The sequence below is a fragment of the Cucurbita pepo genome, chromosome 7 (genome assembly GCF_057944985.1).
Source record: "Cucurbita pepo subsp. pepo isolate OVF chromosome 7, ASM5794498v1, whole genome shotgun sequence".
NCBI lineage: Eukaryota > Viridiplantae > Streptophyta > Magnoliopsida > Cucurbitales > Cucurbitaceae > Cucurbita > Cucurbita pepo.
Genome location: NC_141804.1, coordinates 8,013,247 through 8,030,428, shown reverse-complemented (window position 1 = coordinate 8,030,428; position 17,182 = coordinate 8,013,247). Strand labels below are relative to the sequence as shown.

At 36.9% G+C, this 17,182-nt stretch overlaps 2 protein-coding genes across 2 annotated transcripts; one reads left to right on the top strand and one right to left on the bottom strand.

The window, feature by feature from the left end:
* Positions 1–2,271: 2,271 nt before the first annotated feature.
* Positions 2,272–10,871, top strand: LOC111798441 (autophagy-like protein). Its single transcript, XM_023681587.2, has 5 exons — positions 2,272–4,199; positions 4,320–5,997; positions 8,726–8,946; positions 9,938–10,151; positions 10,304–10,871. Exons 1-5 carry the CDS (start codon positions 3,256–3,258, stop codon positions 10,712–10,714), a joined length of 3,468 nt encoding a protein of 1,155 aa, XP_023537355.2. The 5' UTR covers positions 2,272–3,255; the 3' UTR covers positions 10,715–10,871.
* A 1,437-nt stretch (positions 10,872–12,308) lies between these two features.
* Positions 12,309–16,280, bottom strand: LOC111798683 (uncharacterized). Its single transcript, XM_023681985.2, has 6 exons — positions 15,940–16,280; positions 15,265–15,543; positions 15,015–15,188; positions 14,767–14,873; positions 13,822–14,132; positions 12,309–13,152 (listed from the first exon to the last, which is right to left on the bottom strand). Exons 1-6 carry the CDS (start codon positions 16,093–16,095, stop codon positions 12,587–12,589), a joined length of 1,593 nt encoding a protein of 530 aa, XP_023537753.2. The 5' UTR covers positions 16,096–16,280; the 3' UTR covers positions 12,309–12,586.
* Between the last annotated feature and the right edge of the window lie 902 nt (positions 16,281–17,182).

Sequence of the window (17,182 nt, the reverse complement as noted above, 5' to 3'; positions counted from 1 at the left end):
GTGTTTTGTTCTCATCCCCAACCAATACGAGACATCACAAGATATATTCTATAAGTAATTATTATAATATATTTTTTTAATATTATATATTAATAATTTGCAAATCTAGACAACTCGGCTCTAAAGGCAGCCAAAATAAATCCCTATCAAGAAAAAAAAGTTGCTATCAATGTACTTCCATTCACATGGAAGCATGAACCAAAAGGAGAACAAACAGCCAAGCAGCCATGGCAGCTGCCACAACTTGTGGAAATTTTTGCTATGTCTTTTCGAGTCGGGACAACGAACAAGAATAAGTATTAAAACAAGAACCGACAACGGTGACAGAGACGACGATAGGATAATTTTTTATCATGTGGTTTATAAAATTTTTATTTATTTCATTACTGCGTAATGTCCCGTGTCCAGGATTCTTATCTGTATTCGACACAAGTGTGCCAATTCCCGTAGACCAACACGGGTCTTTTCAACATAGTTTGTCTTCACTCACATGTATTTTTTATGAAGTCGCCCAACATAAAATCACTTCAAGTAAAATACACTTAACTTTTAAGTTTGTATGGGCCCCTCCAGTCCGGACAAAATTGGATGTACAGTACTTCCCTACACACGACCCACATATGCGATCGTGGATCCCCAGGCAGTTTACACCCCTAGACCCATCTAGTCGAGCCAGTTGTCTGTAGCGACGTCCGGAGGTCAGCAAACCCTTGTGTATCATCCTAGACATGATGATGATCATCATCATATTGTACGCATCTGTACTTATAATCATAAATAGAGAAGTAACCCGATGTATATAAACACCCAATACGCATGAGGTCCCTATAGTTTTTTTTCCTTTAAATCATTCTTATGACACAACTTTATACATCATTCACACATTATCTTAATATGAAATAACATCATATTAAGTCATATGATCATCATGCATCTAAAATCATCATGTTATCATGCATTATTATCATCATGTCATCATCTCATATCATCATATAACACCATCACACTATCATATAACATCGTCACATGATCATATAACATCATCATATAATATAAATCATAAATGACACATGTAGGGACACTAGACACATATCGTCATATATAAGTCAAGTCTATAAGCGTTTCAAAACTATATAAGTGTTTCAAAACTATATTTAAAGTAGAAAATATATTAAAATGTTGGATGTATTCCTCACTTATAAACCCATGATCATTCCCTAAATTAGCCGATGTGGGACTTCCATCATCTAACATTAGACTGTTCTTCTAGATATATTATAAACAAAAACCTTAATTACTGCTATGCCATCACCACATCTGGTTTTTCATCGAACATTCCAAAGGATTTCTACATCAAAAACGTTCTAGAAATGTTTATTTAATTTGGGTTGATCTCGAAAAGATTCATCACAAATAGGGTGAGGAACAGAGAACCGAGGAGTTTTCTTACCTTATCCTCTTTCTATTATAAATAGATGGTTTATAAGTGTGTTATAATATTAAAATTTAAATTATTTGAACCTACCTTTTATTTATATATTTATATATATAGATATATATTATTTATATTTTGAACCTACCTTTTATTTATATATTTATATATATAGATATATATTATTTATATTTTATAATCCTTTTATATTTAGAAATAAAATAAAATTAAAAATAAAAATAGAGAAAAAAATTCTCAAATTTAGTTGAAATGGGTGACGAAGCGTTACATGATAGGAAATTCCATGTACGCTAATGTAGGGAATGGTCATTTATTTATAATAAAAAAATATTTTCTTCATTGTTACTGGGCCTTTTGGTAAACCCAAAACAAAGTAACGAGAGCTTATACTCAAAGTGTACAATATCATATCATTGTAAAGAGTCGTGGAGAAACTCAAAGCAAAGTCAGGAGAGCTTATACTCAAAGTGGACAATATCATATCATTGTGGAGAGTCGTGGGGAAACCCAAAGCAAAGCCCTGAGCTCTTATGCTCGAAGTGGACAATATCATATCATTGTAGAGAGTCGTGTGGGTTGCAAAGCCCTGAGAGCTTATGCGCTCAAAGTGGAGCCTATCACATTATTGTGGAGAGTTGGGTTCGTCTCACAAAGAGGTTATTTATTTATTTATTTATTAATAAATGGGACAAAATGGGTAATTTGTAATTTATGGATTACTTTATTTAGTTATTCTGTATCTTATTAAAATAAAATTATTAAAATTATCGCATTTAATTTATGTAATAATTAAGAGTGTTTGCGACAGCAAGGCCATCCTGCTTTCCTTATTTTGCTTCATTCAAGTTTCGTACGGCGAGACTTTGAAGATAGACAGAGAGAGAGAAGAACAAGAAGACGAAGAAGAAGCTGTTCTGTTAGACGGTGGTGGCCGCCATGGAAGCTTCCTTCATGCTTTTTTAAAATTCAAAGCGACAGCGAAAGAGAGAGAACCATAAGCAAATTCGTTGATGATTATCGAACACACACACACACACACACACACAAAAACGTTGATTTTATCTACACATTTGTGTAATTTATCACAAGTATGATATTGCTACAAGGTTTCGTAGAAGTTTTCTTGTGCTGAGAATCAAAATTCTTGTACTTACTTCTTTCTACGTTATCGCTTCGGATTATCTTTATCTTCTTCTGTTGTTGGTCATTTTCGTCAACCCTAGAGTTTAGGCTTTTGGTTTTGATTCGTTCCTGTTTTCGTGTTCATCTGAGGAAGTTTGTGAAGTGGACGGATATCAAGATATCTTCGGCGAAATTTCTGGTTTTCGGGTTGGATTTTGTTTTGGCTAGGTCGGCGATTAGTAGGGTCTTACTGGGACCGGGTGGGACTTTCGAATCGAGCCGATTTTGCTAGTTCTTCTTGGTTTGTTGCTGGGGATTGGGGTCATCGATTGAAGGTTGTGGTTAGGTTTAGAATCGAGTAGTATTGAAGGTCGATAAACTTCGTAAATGATATTAGTTTTTTAGGGATTTTAGATCAAGCTACTTTAGCAGTGAAGTAGTGATTTGAGATTTCGGATCTAAGTTGAGGGTTAAGGTTTAAATGATGAACTTCTGAAGTGTAGCAGAAAGGGCGGAACGTAATCTGGAAGGAAGAACGGCCGATTTGACTTTCCTTGCCGTGCCTCGGCCATTGACGACGGATAGGTTCTTCACGTTTGGGTTTGATACCTCTTTTGTGTGAAAGAAGGGTTTAATTTGGCCGTGGGAACCTGTGGTTGAGATTCTTCATTGTGGATAAGATGAGCTCAAGCGTGACAGATGCTGGTGCAAACAGCGGCAAATTGCTGGTTCATGTTTCTGAAAATGGACACTCCTTTCAGCTTGATTGTTATGAGGGTATGCTGGTTGAGGATGTGATGCGCTTGATTGAATCGGTCACGGGGATTAACTGCAATGATCAGTTTATTCTCTCATTGGATGTTAGACTGGAATCTCAGCGACCCCTTTCCGTTTACAAGCTTCCAGCAGATGATCGGGAAGTTTTCTTGTTTGATCGATCCAGGCTTCAAAGCAATGCACCGCCACCTCCACCGGAGCAGATTGATATCCTTGATATTGCAGAACCACCATCACCTTCAACTTCACAAGATTCCCATCCTTTAGATGATGCCTCGGACCCTGCTTTGAAGGCTTTGCCTTCTTATGAGAGGGAGTTTCGTTACCATTACCACAAGGCTCATACAATATATAGTAGTACGGTGATGAAGTTTGATTACTGTGAGAGGCTTTTAAGAGAGCAGAAGGTTCAAGAGAGAGCTTTAGAGGTTGCAAAGGGTAATTTGGATCAATACTTCAAAATGATTAATCAGAACTACACAGATTTCATGAGGCGTTATTCGCAGCAGCATCGGGTTCATACTGATCTGTTGGTTAATTTGGGTAGAGACATTGAGAAATTGCGGTCTGTTAAGCTTCATCCTACCTTACAAACAGCGAACCGCAAGTGCTTATTGGATTTTGTTAAGGAGGATAGTTTGCGGAAGTCAGCAGAAAATTGCAGCAGTTCGCACAGCCAGTTTGAGAACAAAGTTTTTCAATTCAAGGCAATGTTTAACGAGGTTAAGCGAAAAGTTGAAGATTTATTTTCCAGCAGGGCTTCTTTCTCTATCAAGAATTTGGAACTGAATATTAAGGAGCATCAGCGGTATATCAATGAACAGAAGAGTATAATGCAATCCTTGAGGTTAGCTTCTGTTTACTGATGCCATAACTCAAGCATGTTTACATGTCTATTATAGTAGTTATTAATTCTCGAAGTGTATTTACAATGACTCTAAAATTTTATTTGTGCATAATTACGCAGCAAAGATGTTGATACTGTTAAGAAACTGGTGGATGATTGCCTATCTTGTCAGTTATCTTCCTCACTTCGCCCTCATGATGCGGTTTCGGCCCTAGGTCCTATGTATGATGTTCATGACAAGAATCATCTGCCAAGAATGCAAGCTTGTGATCGTGCAGTTTCCAAACTGCTTGATGTCTGTAAGGATAAAAAGATTCAAATGAACAACTTCTTGCACCATTACATGCAAAAGATTGCTTATAACTCTTACATCATCAAGGATGTCAAACTACAGTTTCCTGTTTTTAAAGAGGCAATGGGGCGTCAGGAGGACCTATTTATGGACTTAAAGTTGGTGCGAGGGATCGGTCCAGCCTATAGAGCTTGTCTTTCTGAAGTTGTGAGAAGGAAAGCCTGCATGAAGCTTTACATGGGTATGGCTGGTCAAATGGCTGAAAGGCTTGCAAGAAAGAGGGAGGATGAGGTTAGAAGACGTGAAATGTTTCTGACAGAGCATAGTGGATACTTTCCAAGAGATGTAATAGAATCCATGGGATTAAATGATATGCCTAACCCGTGTGATGTTCATATAACTCCTTATGATGACCGTTTAATTAATGTTGATATTTCGGACCTTGACCATTATGCTCCTGAGTACTTGTTAGGATTCCCTTCGAAAAGCGAGAAGCAAGGAGGCCCTAAGGATTCCTTTACGAAGTCAGTTGGAGCTTTGAGTTCTGTTGAGGCTGAAGAAATTTCGAAGGGCACCTTTGAGAGTTATGTCTCTGGGGAGCTTGCCGAAGGTTCTGAGTTAGTAGAGATTTCTGGAACCAGCAAGATGGAAGTTGAAAATGCAAAATTGAAAGCTGATCTTGCTTCTGCTTTAGCCTTTATCTGTTCATTCTCTCCTGAATGTGATTTAAATGACGACAGCAAACTAGACAGTATCTTAAAGAATTCTGCTGAGAAAACAGCTGAAGCCTTGCGTCTTAAAGATGAATATGGAAAACAACTTCAATTAATGCTTAAAACTAAGCAGATGCAGTGTGAATCATATGAAAGACGCATTAAAGAATTGGAACAAAGGCTGTCAGATCAGTATTTGCGGGGGCAAAATCTCTCAAATAATGATGTGTCTGATTTTTCAGTTTTGGCTGAAAAGAGTGGTGATTGCAAGCCACGAGTTATTGGCTGTCTAGAATCCCCTGCACCTTGTATTTCTACTACAGAGCCAATGGATGAGGTTTCTTGCATCTCTAATTCACTGGATGTAAAGCTGGGGCTTTTTGCTGGACAGCCTGGTAGAGCTCGAGAAGCAGTTGATGAAAATATGATGGATTCCCGTGGTGATCAGAACCCTCATTTGGATTCCTCAATGATGGAGCCAAATCGTGAAGAATTTCAAGACAATGATAAATATGTGAGAGATAAAGTAGGACAGATGGGAATATCTCTGACGAACAGTTCCACTGCTGAGAGCATGCCTCGGTCTCTGAATGTTTTACCGTGTGAAACAGTAGAAGATCCCAATTTGGAATCTAATCTTCAGAATGGCCTTCTGCTGGAGTTACAAGATGCACTTGCGGACAAAACTAATCTGTTGAATGAAACTGAGACAAAACTTAAAGATGCTATGGAGGAGGTTGCCTCACTGAAGATAGAGTTGGAAGCTAGTAGGAAGCTGCTCGATGAATCTCAGGTACTAATTTTATTGTTCCTTCTTCTATCCCTTCATCTAAGTTTAACTAACGACCGATGCGTTGACAAGCTTGCGTTCTATGTTTTTTACCTTTTCATTGTCTTATAGCTTTCTCTCGTACATTTCTCACCTTTATCCATCCAACCATTTCCTTTCTTTTTATATGCATGGTTCCTTCAGCCTTCTTGTCTTGTTATGATTGAGCCTTGTGAACATAAATGGACATGATGGAGGTTAGATAAATAATAACGTTGAGGTTTGAACCAGATTTGTTCGACACCGTACTAATTTATACTAAGGATTTTTTAAGCATATTAAATTAGCAGTATTATACTGGTTGTCAATGTTTTGTGACCAAGATCTAGCTCCTTGGGGAAATTGTTAGAAGTCATCTTTTCAGTCCAAGTATAACTTTTGACGATAATGGATATTTGTTTTACTCCACTCTCTTTCCTTGGAGTGTGGATAGATGCTAGATAGTTCTGTTTAATTACTATTGCTAGCTGAGGGAAGGTGCCAAAATGTGCATTAGTTGTTGTCAAGGTGGGATAATTTCAGTTAAGCGGTTTCCTTATAAGTTCCTGTATCATCTCCACTCTTACCTGGCATGGCACTCGAGAAAAGACCCTTGCTAGTGCCTCTCTTAAGATCCGCAAATTATTAGATCAGTTCAATTCCAGTTTGAGATTTTGAGAGAGCTCATTTGATTTGGCACTAAATCTTTCATAGTAAGACTGACTAAAAGTTTTGGGTGGCTTACAAGGATGTGTTCTTCATGAACTAGTGATGGTTCTTGATGAAATATCTTCGAAATTGGAACTATCTCTTCCTAAATTGCATTTTTTTAAGTAGCTGCTAGAAACAGCTATTAGAAACGTTGGATATTTCATGGGTTTTCTCGAACCAGATTGGGGAAGGGAAGCAATGGTCCAGTTGTTTGTGGTGGCTTACCAATGGGAATTAACCCTATAGCTTTCGGTTCAACGCTTGGAAAAGCTTGTCAATGCTCCCTAATTGAAAATAAACAAGAGAACTTCTAGGGAAAAATTAGGCATTTGACCGACGTTTGGTTGTAACTATTCTATTTCTTTTATAAATGTGTCCAGTGAAGTTTTTTAGCAGTAGCATGGTTGTGTCTGGAGGATACCCTTTTAACTTTCCTTTTTCGCAGTGAAAGTGTCCAGCTGACTAGTTTTCTCCTCCGACAGGAAAATGAGGAATTAAGTGAACTTCATGATTACCTTTTGTCCGTGTGCTTTATTTTCTGGAACTGTGCCTGTGACTCCTTCTTCATAACGTTTATGGCAGGCGATCCCGAAATAAGGAATATAAATTTGGTGTAAACCAAAACATGAGTTAATCTTATTCATCAAGTAATCCAAAAGTACAAACGATAATTAGTATTTATATAGTGATAGCCTAACCGTACAATTCGCTTACTCAGATCCTATAATGGCATGTTTCAAATAACTAACGCTACTCCAAATAAATAGCCTTAATGACTAGATTACAACCAACCGCCCAACTAGCATTTCAATACAACATCACCTGCATCAAAGTTTCACAATGCTACTCCAAGCTACGACAGCTATCATATTTCCTCTGGTAACCATCCTTCTCACAAGTTTAATTGTTCTGTTCCAAATACCAGTTTCTTCTGTCTTAGGTTTGAACCCACTTATTCCTCCCCTTTCCTGTGGCAAGGAGCCAATTCCTCCCAGTTGACGAGTTGACTCAATTTATCTTCATTGTTCCCTTCCCTAGGGGAATATCACAGAGAACAAGATATATTCAAAAGAGAGTTTTATCCTATCCAAATGGACCATAATTGATGAAGACAGCAAGGATCAAGATTTACCCCTAAAATCTAATTTATGGCAGTGTATATTAAGCCCAGATTCTTCCTCAAAAGGTCTGATGGTATGAAACAGATTACCGAGATGCAGATCATTTTGGGAGGAAAATAAAACTGTATCATCCTCGTATTAGATGCATGATAGATAAACCAAGAGGCCCTTTACCTACTTTGAAACCCTTTGTCGTCCCTAAGAGATAATATTCTCTGCTCAAACAATCCATGACAATAATGAAAAGGAGAGGTGAGCGTGGATCACCTTGGCAAAGATCTCAATGGGAAGATTTTTCCTCTAGGCTTTTCGTTGATGATGATAGAGTACTTTGAAAGTCCTTTTAAGTGTATTGTACTGTACATTGTTGCAAAAGAGTTCAAATGATTCCAATTTATCTTCCAATGCTATTTGATTTCTCTCCCTTTAAATGACCAAACGAGTGTGATAGCTGTGCCTGTGATACTTATCTTCAAATGTTCTGTTTTTTCTTGGTTCTGTTTTTTCTATTGTTTGTTTTCTTCAGGAATCAGTGGTTGGTACCTTAGTTTTGTTTGGTTGTTTCTTTGGTTTGGAGTGCTTGTTTTGCTCTCTTTGGTTGGTTGTACTGTTATCGTTTCTTTTTTTTTTTCTTTCTCACTCCCTATGAGAGTTTGTATCCTTGAACTTTGATATTCCTTTCATCTATCAATCAAAAGTTTGTTGTTAAAAAGAAAATTAAATCATATTTACCTGTTGAAAAAGTGGTTTATTTATTTATTTTTAATTTTTTCCTATCTTAGTTTTCATTGTCATGGTCAACGACTCTTTTTCCGGTCAAATGCAGATTTTCCTTTCGGGTTCTTATGTCGTCGTAAATTATTCTTTATCCATCCTTGCAGATGAATTGTGCCCACTTGGAGAATTGTCTGCATGAAGCGAGGGAGGAGGCTCAAACTCATCTTTGTGCAGCTTCCCGTAGGGCTTCAGAGTATAATGCACTTCGTGCATCAGCTGTGAAAATGCGGGGCCATGTTGAAAGACTAAAAACTTATGTTTTTGCTCCAAGTGGAGTGGCTGCTTTTGCTCATTCCTTACGCACTTTAGCACAATCTTTAGCCAAGTAAGTTACTTGCATTTTTTGCACAGTTGCTGATTTCCAAACCATTCCCCTTTACCCACATTAAAAAGAGAGGATCAAATGCAACCTTGTTTCTTGTCTTGTGTTCTGTTGTTATCTGCCAATGAATGAATTTCTGCTGTTTCAGTTTTTTTCTTTATATATTTCTTATATGTTTAAATGCACTAGTACTATAGTTTAGGTTCTTGGATGATGAATCTGATCAAACATATTTGCTTTCTTCGTCCTTTATGGGCACTATTAATTTTACTTTTGCTATTAAATGGATAAACTATCATACGGAACTTTGAAGGTAGTTTCCTGATGTTTGAATGACTTCTAGCCATATTGTCAGTTATTTATATAATGTATTACATGCCCAAGTCCACCGCATGCCCAAGTCCACCGCATGCCCAAGTCCACCGCATGCCCAAGTCCACCGCTAGCAGATATTGTTCTCTTTAGGTTTTCCCTTTCGGGCTTCCCTCAAGGTTTTAAAACGTGTCTGCTAGGGAGAGGTTTCCACACCCTTATAAAGAATGTTTCGTTCTCCTCCCTAACCGATGTGGGATCTCACAATCCCCCCCTTGGGGGCCAGCGTTCCTCGCTGGCACACCGCTTGGTATCTGGCTCTGATACCATTTGTAACCGTCCAAGTCCACCACCAGTAGATATTGTCTTTCTTTATGCTTTTCCTTTCGGGCTTCCCCTCAAGGTTTTAAAACGTGTCTGCTAGGGAGAGGTTTCCACACCCTTATAAACCGTTCTCCTCATATAAATTCCTTAAGAATCCTCTTAGTTACGAGATTAGTTCTTCTATGATCTAGGAAAAGAACTATAGAGAGATGGCTGGACTTGTAAATGTAACTTTTTTCTATTTTCCATCCAGCTTTAATTCTGGATTCTAGAGATTTTCTTGTGCAAGTATCCATTTTATGCAATGTTTTATCAGTTATTGATTTCATTAATGAAAACTAACCTGTAATTCTTTTAGTTCTGTTAGCGACAATGAAAACGATGGCACCAATGAATTCCGCCAATGCATCTGGGCTATAGCAGAGAGGGTTGGAATTTTGGTCAAAGAACGTGAAGAACTGCTTGAAAAATACCCGAAGCTTGAAGCTGCGAACGAACAACTTGTCAAAGAACTAGAAGAAAAGAAAGAGCTTGTTAAAACTTTGTACTCAAAGCATCAACTTGAGAAGCAGGTAAACCTCCGATATTAGCTCCCTAAATACTCCTAGAAAAGTTTATAGGTTTCTAGAATTGTTTGTATGATCCACCTACCTACACTGTTCGAATATGTCCTTGGTTCATGATTGTCGGGTTTTATGTAACCTCGATTTGAGCTTTGAAACAGGCAAACAAGGAAAAGATTTCGTTTGGTCGCATGAAAGTCCACGAGATTGCTGCGTTTGTTCGGAATGCAGCTGGACATTACGAGGCAATCAATCGGAACTGCGCCAACTACTACCTGTCTGCTGAATCTGTGGCTTTATTTGCAGACAATCTCCTTACCCGGCCTAACTACATTGTTGGGCAGGTTGTCCACATTGAACGCCAGATCGTGAAACCATCGCCTCCTCCTCCTCGGCGTGATCACGGTAGGGTGGATCAAACTGATTGTGCGATCTCCGACTCGGGGACTGATAGGTTGACCTTGAATTCAGGTTTATCTTTGAACCCGTACAGTCTTCCCGTCGGATGTGAATATTTTATAGTAACCGTAGCGATGTTACCGGATACTGCTATTCATTCAACAGCTTCCTGATCTCCCTGCAAACAAGCGACTGACATGATGGAAGATCCCAAATGTAGATATCAATAACATTGAAGAACAATTGTTGGGAGGTGAACTCTTTTTTTTTTTTTTTCATTTTGTACAAATGATGGTGGATGAGCTTTTTAACCCCCTCACTTTATACCCATCTCTCTCTCTGTAAATATTTGACCGTCCAGTGTGGAAAACTGTGAATATTATTGCCACCCCTAGTCTTTAATTTGACTCTACTTGACTTCCACATATATATATATATATATATATATATATATATATATATTAATATATATATATAAGAACTTCTGAACTTTATTAGTTCAAAAAATTGAATCATATCTCATGCTTATGGATTGGATTCAATTACTAGTTTAGTATTTTTTTTTTTTTGGTTTTGTTGTTGTTACAACTCTTCCTATAAAATTTAGGGTACGAGTATAAATTTATTTTTACCTTATTGCTTATTGCTTATGTTATTTTTTTGAACTCTTTCCACGAATTTTTTCTGACTCTTTCCTATTTAAAGGCAAAGATTCTTAGATTGACTCTTTCCTATTTAAAGGCAAAGATTCTTAGATTGAGTGTTCTTGAAAAATGGGTGGGTTCAGAATTTTAGATTTAGCTAATTATTTTTAGTGGATCTGAGGTGTTTATGTCTCGAGCTAAAACAAAATACGAAAGTTCTCTTACGTCTCAAATGTAAAATTTAGGTAAAATTAGTATTGTTTTGTGTTTCGATATCAATTTATTAGGTATAGTTTTGAAATGTGGAACTTGGTCTAAAAGTTTTCTTACTAGGTATAGTTTTGAAATGTGGAACTTGGTCTAAAAGTTTTCTTACGTCTAAAATATAAAATTTAGGTGAAATTAGTATTGTTTTGTGTTTCGATATCATTTATTATATAGTTTTGAAATGTGGAACTTGGTCTACACTAAATCTTCAAAATGCTCGATTTCAAGGGTCTCGGGTCTCAGAAGTGCATGATACATACCGCCAAAACCCAATACTGCGGAGGAAGTGAAGTACTCCAGACACAAAGTACGGAAAGGTGTCTATAACTTCCCCACCAAGACCTACGCCTAGAGTAGCTAGGTGGGGAAGTAAAATTAATCCTTGTTCATACATGAACTTCTCAAGTACGAAATGAGCCACTTCGAATAGGTTCATTGCTCAGGCCCAGAATACGATTAATCCGGCATGGGCTACATGAGCCCCCAGTAGTTTACCGGATAAATTGATAAGTCGGGCATTCCCGGCCCACCAAGTGAAACTCGAGTTCGTGTTTTCTTTTTTTTTTTTTTTCCAAGTACGAAGCTCTAAGTTTAGGATTTAAAAGAAAATAAAGCATTTGGATCTAAATTGGTCAAAAGTTTGGATCAAAAGAGAATAAATTTGGCCCTATACATTAACCATTGATTTTTGCTCTTGAAATTTACAATTATTTTCTTGTAAACTTTTCAACTTCCAGAACTCTAGATAATAATATATATAAAAAAAAAAATTAGCTTGGTTTTCTTAAAAATAAATAATAAAACAAAAGGAATTAAAAATAAAAATCAATTAATAACAATAAAATAAGACATCTGGTTTGAAGTTGTATAAGCTCTAAAATAGAATTGATTAACCAAAGGATATTCAATTTACAACTTATGTAAGGTGGGGACTGTCTCATAACATTACAGAGGAAAGAATTAAAACAGCTGTAGACATACATCAAATGCCTAAATACATGAATAACACATGCAGGATTCTTCATCAATATATATATATTTCAGAATCCTATGAGGAATTTGTCGAACGCTTTCAATACCGTCCTCTGTTGCCGATTTCTGAAACAATATACAGAAACATTTCAGCCAGACTACTTAATTTTCATCGTCTTCCTCAGAGATGTTGAACAAAAACTTTGGAATAGATGCAATTCGAGGAAGATGCAACAGCAGCTCACTGAATGAATCCTTCCTAGACATACCGATTGCCTGCTTACTGCCAGCGTTATCTTTTACGTCCTCTGCAAAAGCTTTGACATCGTTTTTCGATATGTTATCAGCTGTGTCGCTCTTCTTGTCATCAGGTACTTCGCCACGACTTTCTTCATCGAACTGTGAATTCTGAGTTGTGGTATTGGTTGGGTCTTTCTGCAAGAGACAACAGAGAGAATTGACCCTTTTCATGAGAGATTTCTCATCAGAAGTTGTAGATTGGTTGTCTGTCAGTAAATACTGTGCAATATCCTCTAGTATGTCCTGGCAATCTGTTCCTTGATCAGAAAATGATGGATTTGCCGCTGTCATCTGCTCTGTAATGCAGTGTCCAATATGATTCACGAGATCGCTCATCGACATGGACGGGTGGAGCCCAGGAACTTTCATTTGTTCCCAATTTCTCGTGCTTCTAGAACTACCAACTTCAAAATTTGCACTTGCTTCGGCTGCAAAATATTCTGTCTTTGATTAGCAACAAAGGAACAGCACAGATATTTTATTACAAGCAAACGTTCGCTAATTCCTGATAGAACCCTAGAAAATAACTCCAAGATTCCAGAAACAAATTACAAAAGATATCGATGACCAGGAATATTGACCATTCATTCAAATCATGATGTGCCACACCAAGAATTTATGAACTAAAAGATTTACTTCACTTTTGTCTCCAATTAAATAACATGAATAAACCAAGACAATACACATGATTCATTAGCAGAAATATGGCGTGGAAAAAGCATACTAAATTCTTCTCTAAACTAATCTTTCTTGAACGAATTCCTTTTGAAAGCAAATCAATTTAAGTCAACAATCTATATAAGGTATCTTTTGTCAAGCAGAGATGATATTGTGATGAGGTGAATAGATTGCTGGGCCACCCTTCGTTCATCATCGCTCTTTTTTCCATTTATCAGAAGTTATAACCACTAGTTAAAATATCTTCAATGTTGAAGTCAAAGAGATTCTCTCTGTAGGGCCCAATTCTATATTACTTTTAACTTATTCAATAATATCTTAATAAAATAATCAATTAGTAATAAATGCATAAAAAAAAAAGTATGTAAAACGTATTCACTAAAACACATATAACAAAAAGCAGATCCATAAAAAGTCACCTGAGGAAGGTGATGGGGCTTCATGAGAGTGATGTTCCACTGTCGTACAAGTAGAGTCTTGTTGTTCTATCTTCAAGGATGATTGCTGAGGAGATGGTGAGGCACCGTCTGTCAGAACGGATACAGTTGATCCTTTGCTAGTTTCTGCTTGGTGTTCTGGATCCTCAAAAACAGAAACCCTTCGATCAAAATATGGTGAATCCAAAACTATCTCTGGTTGCCGGCTTAAAAAGTTAAGACGCATATCGCACTGGATTAGCTTTTCGAAGTGTTTGTTCAACAACCCTTGAGGACATTGCAGAAAATGTTGCCTAACAATAACAAAGTTAGATTTCCATTATGATTATAACCGAAGTCCAGAGTCCGAGACACGTAGACTTGTCCTTACATGAGGAAAATAAATCATTTTTATTGAATACTTTTTATCCATGCAAGTGATATATTCAGGCATGCGTATGCATCTTATATGTTCAGCTTTGAGCAAGGAAGATATTAATTTTCTCATCCAAGCTAAAAAGAACAAGGGGAAAATGGAGAATGATAGAGAGAATCTTCATAAAAACCATGTCATCTAGTAAGTTGTCTCTCAGGTCCACATATTCTTCAGTGGATCTACATTTCCTTTCTTCTCAAAAGATGGAAAGTTGCCAGCAAAAAAGAATATTCCATGGTCAAAGAAAGACGTGTTTTATGCACCCAATAGGTGAGTCAGCACTCAAAACCAATTGAAGGAAATGACAATGAAACGACAACATATTCAAATTTCCCACTCTTGAATCTAAAAATTAAGTACAAAAGACATGAAGAACATCCATAATTGTCAATATAGAGAACTTTCCATCATTGATTTTGATGGGGAACTAAATTTACGAGGAGAGCACAAAATGAAAAGCTTTGAGCATAAAATTTGACATGCTTCAAAGATGGTAAAATCACAAGCGTTACCTGTGCATAGTAGCCTGGCCATCAGTAAAGTCAGCAGTTGCCTGCCATAATGTGTGTTTTCTTGGTTGAGGGTTCGTCTCCCGGAAGAAAAGAGGCTGTCGAGCCAACTACAGATAAGACAATCAAAAAATGAAAATAGGCAGTCATTGGATAAAAGCAAGAAGTCCTCCACATAAATACACTCTCGAGCATTAAGCTAAGAGAAAGCGCGCAAGGCAGGCATTAATGAAAAAATAAGAGGTGCATACCACCACATTCAGAGTACCAGGTCCATTATCGGGGCAGTGTGCCTTTAAGGCCATAATATCAGACCACTGAACTTCTATTTTACTCTTCAACCCACCTTCAAGAATTTCCCATACAAGCTTATGCTTAGCAAAGTAACATTTCGCCACCAAATCGCCTTCATATCTTGATTTATACTGTCAATAAACAAGACCTAAATTACTTGATATCCACAGGTTTAATTATTAGAGACACAGGGGAGATAGGTTGTACCTCCCAACCACCAATTTGTAGAAGCGATGCAGGAAAGTTTGAAGCTTTCAGCTTGTCAGTAGAGCTCTGAATGGAAGTGCAATTATTTTCCGTTTTCATTGAAGAGTTAAAGCTTTCACATTCCGCCACATCAGTTGAAGCAGGAGTTGATTGAGAAAGCTTCATTTGAATTAGATCCAACAGTGAAGGGCTCTTCCTCAACCGCAAACCAAGAGGGCTAGGCTCATCAAGAGGATTGTATTGAGCAGGCGGCACAGGAAAATCATCGGTGCCATCACTCTGTTGTTTCTCGTTTGACAAGATCATGCAAAAACAGAAAACAAAAAAAAAACAAAAAAAAAAAAAACCAAAAACCAAAAACCAAAATCATATCAAGCGATGAGAAAATCACAAATTAAAAACAAAAAAATTCACCGCAATGCTTCAACAATAAACATCACCACAGAGAATGAGAAGAACATTCTCATAAATCACACAACTAGGATACCAAAAAGGGATACAGAAGATCAATCCCCATTTTTAAAAAAATGGACGAAGAAAAACAATCAGGTTAAACGTTCAACTTCGTGGTTCAAATACATAACATTCATCTTCTCAAAATAGTTCCAAGAAAACAAAATCTCCCCCACACCATTTATTCGTAATCAAGCAGAAGAAAAAACCGATTCCACATACCGGTGAAAACGACGTCGCCGTTTTCGATCGCTTGGAGAGAGGACCATGCTCCTCTTCAAGAGAGTCCTCGATCTCCAGCTTAACCGGCACCTTGTCCCAAAGCGACGCCATATCCGGCTCCAGAGAGCGATTCCCAGATTTCATCAACTGCACCATCAAATTCTTCCTCTCGTTTCCCCTTCACCAATAGTGAAAAACTGAAATCAATGGCGAAACAAAATCCACACAGAGATTCAAAATTAATACAAGAACGAAACCCTAGAACGACGATCTGCGACCGAAATGGATAGGAAATTAGGAATGCAAAAGACAACGGAGATTCTGAAAATTCCACAATTTTTATTTTTATTTTTATTTTAAGTAAATAAAAAAAGAAAAAAAAAAAAAAAAAAAGAGGAGAGAGAGAGAGAAAATATATAGGGACAGATTTGGTAAAAATCTTACCGCTGTTCGAGTCGGGTCGGGTCGGGTTGGCTGAATCCAATCCAATTTGCCGGCTACATTCACGTGCGACGGCACGTGTGGTTTCATCATAAATAGATAATTTATATATATATATATATATATATATATATCTATATATATATATATATATATATATATATATTTTTTTTTTTTTTTTTTTTTTTTTAATTTTCTCTCTAATTTTTTAAATTAAGAATAATGAATAAAATAGGCCCTTTTTTTTATGCTTAACTGAAATGATTTGTATTAGAACAAATAGATTTTGATTGTGGGTCCCTCAATAAGAATCTATATGAATAACGGTCGTTGTCGGTACATCAGGGTGACGGTGGTGTTCATATGACTTAATAATCCGACCAACTTGGACGACTCAACCCAAATCATAAAAAGTTGGGTTAAAAAAAATTATTTTGGTTCGGCTAAATTTTTGGAAAATTGAAAATTTTGATTCAAGGGTTGACTTTTTCTTATCGAGTCAACTCGACCAACTCGAAAATTAGGTTATAACCGAGAATATCTAAAAATTTGTAATGGTTGGTAGTGATATGTTGACTTGTAAATGTTTGATATTTGATTTTGAAGAAATTTTATTTATTGATGTAACATGTATTATTGATAAATGAAATTTTTTTTAAATAATTAAAAAAACCCGACAATCAGTTTGGGTTGGATTATGAATTCAATTTGGGTTGCTCGAGTCACCAACCCAACCAACACGAAATTTCGAGTTAGTCTAAATGATTTTTCCAATCAAACTAAACTGTATACACCACTAAAT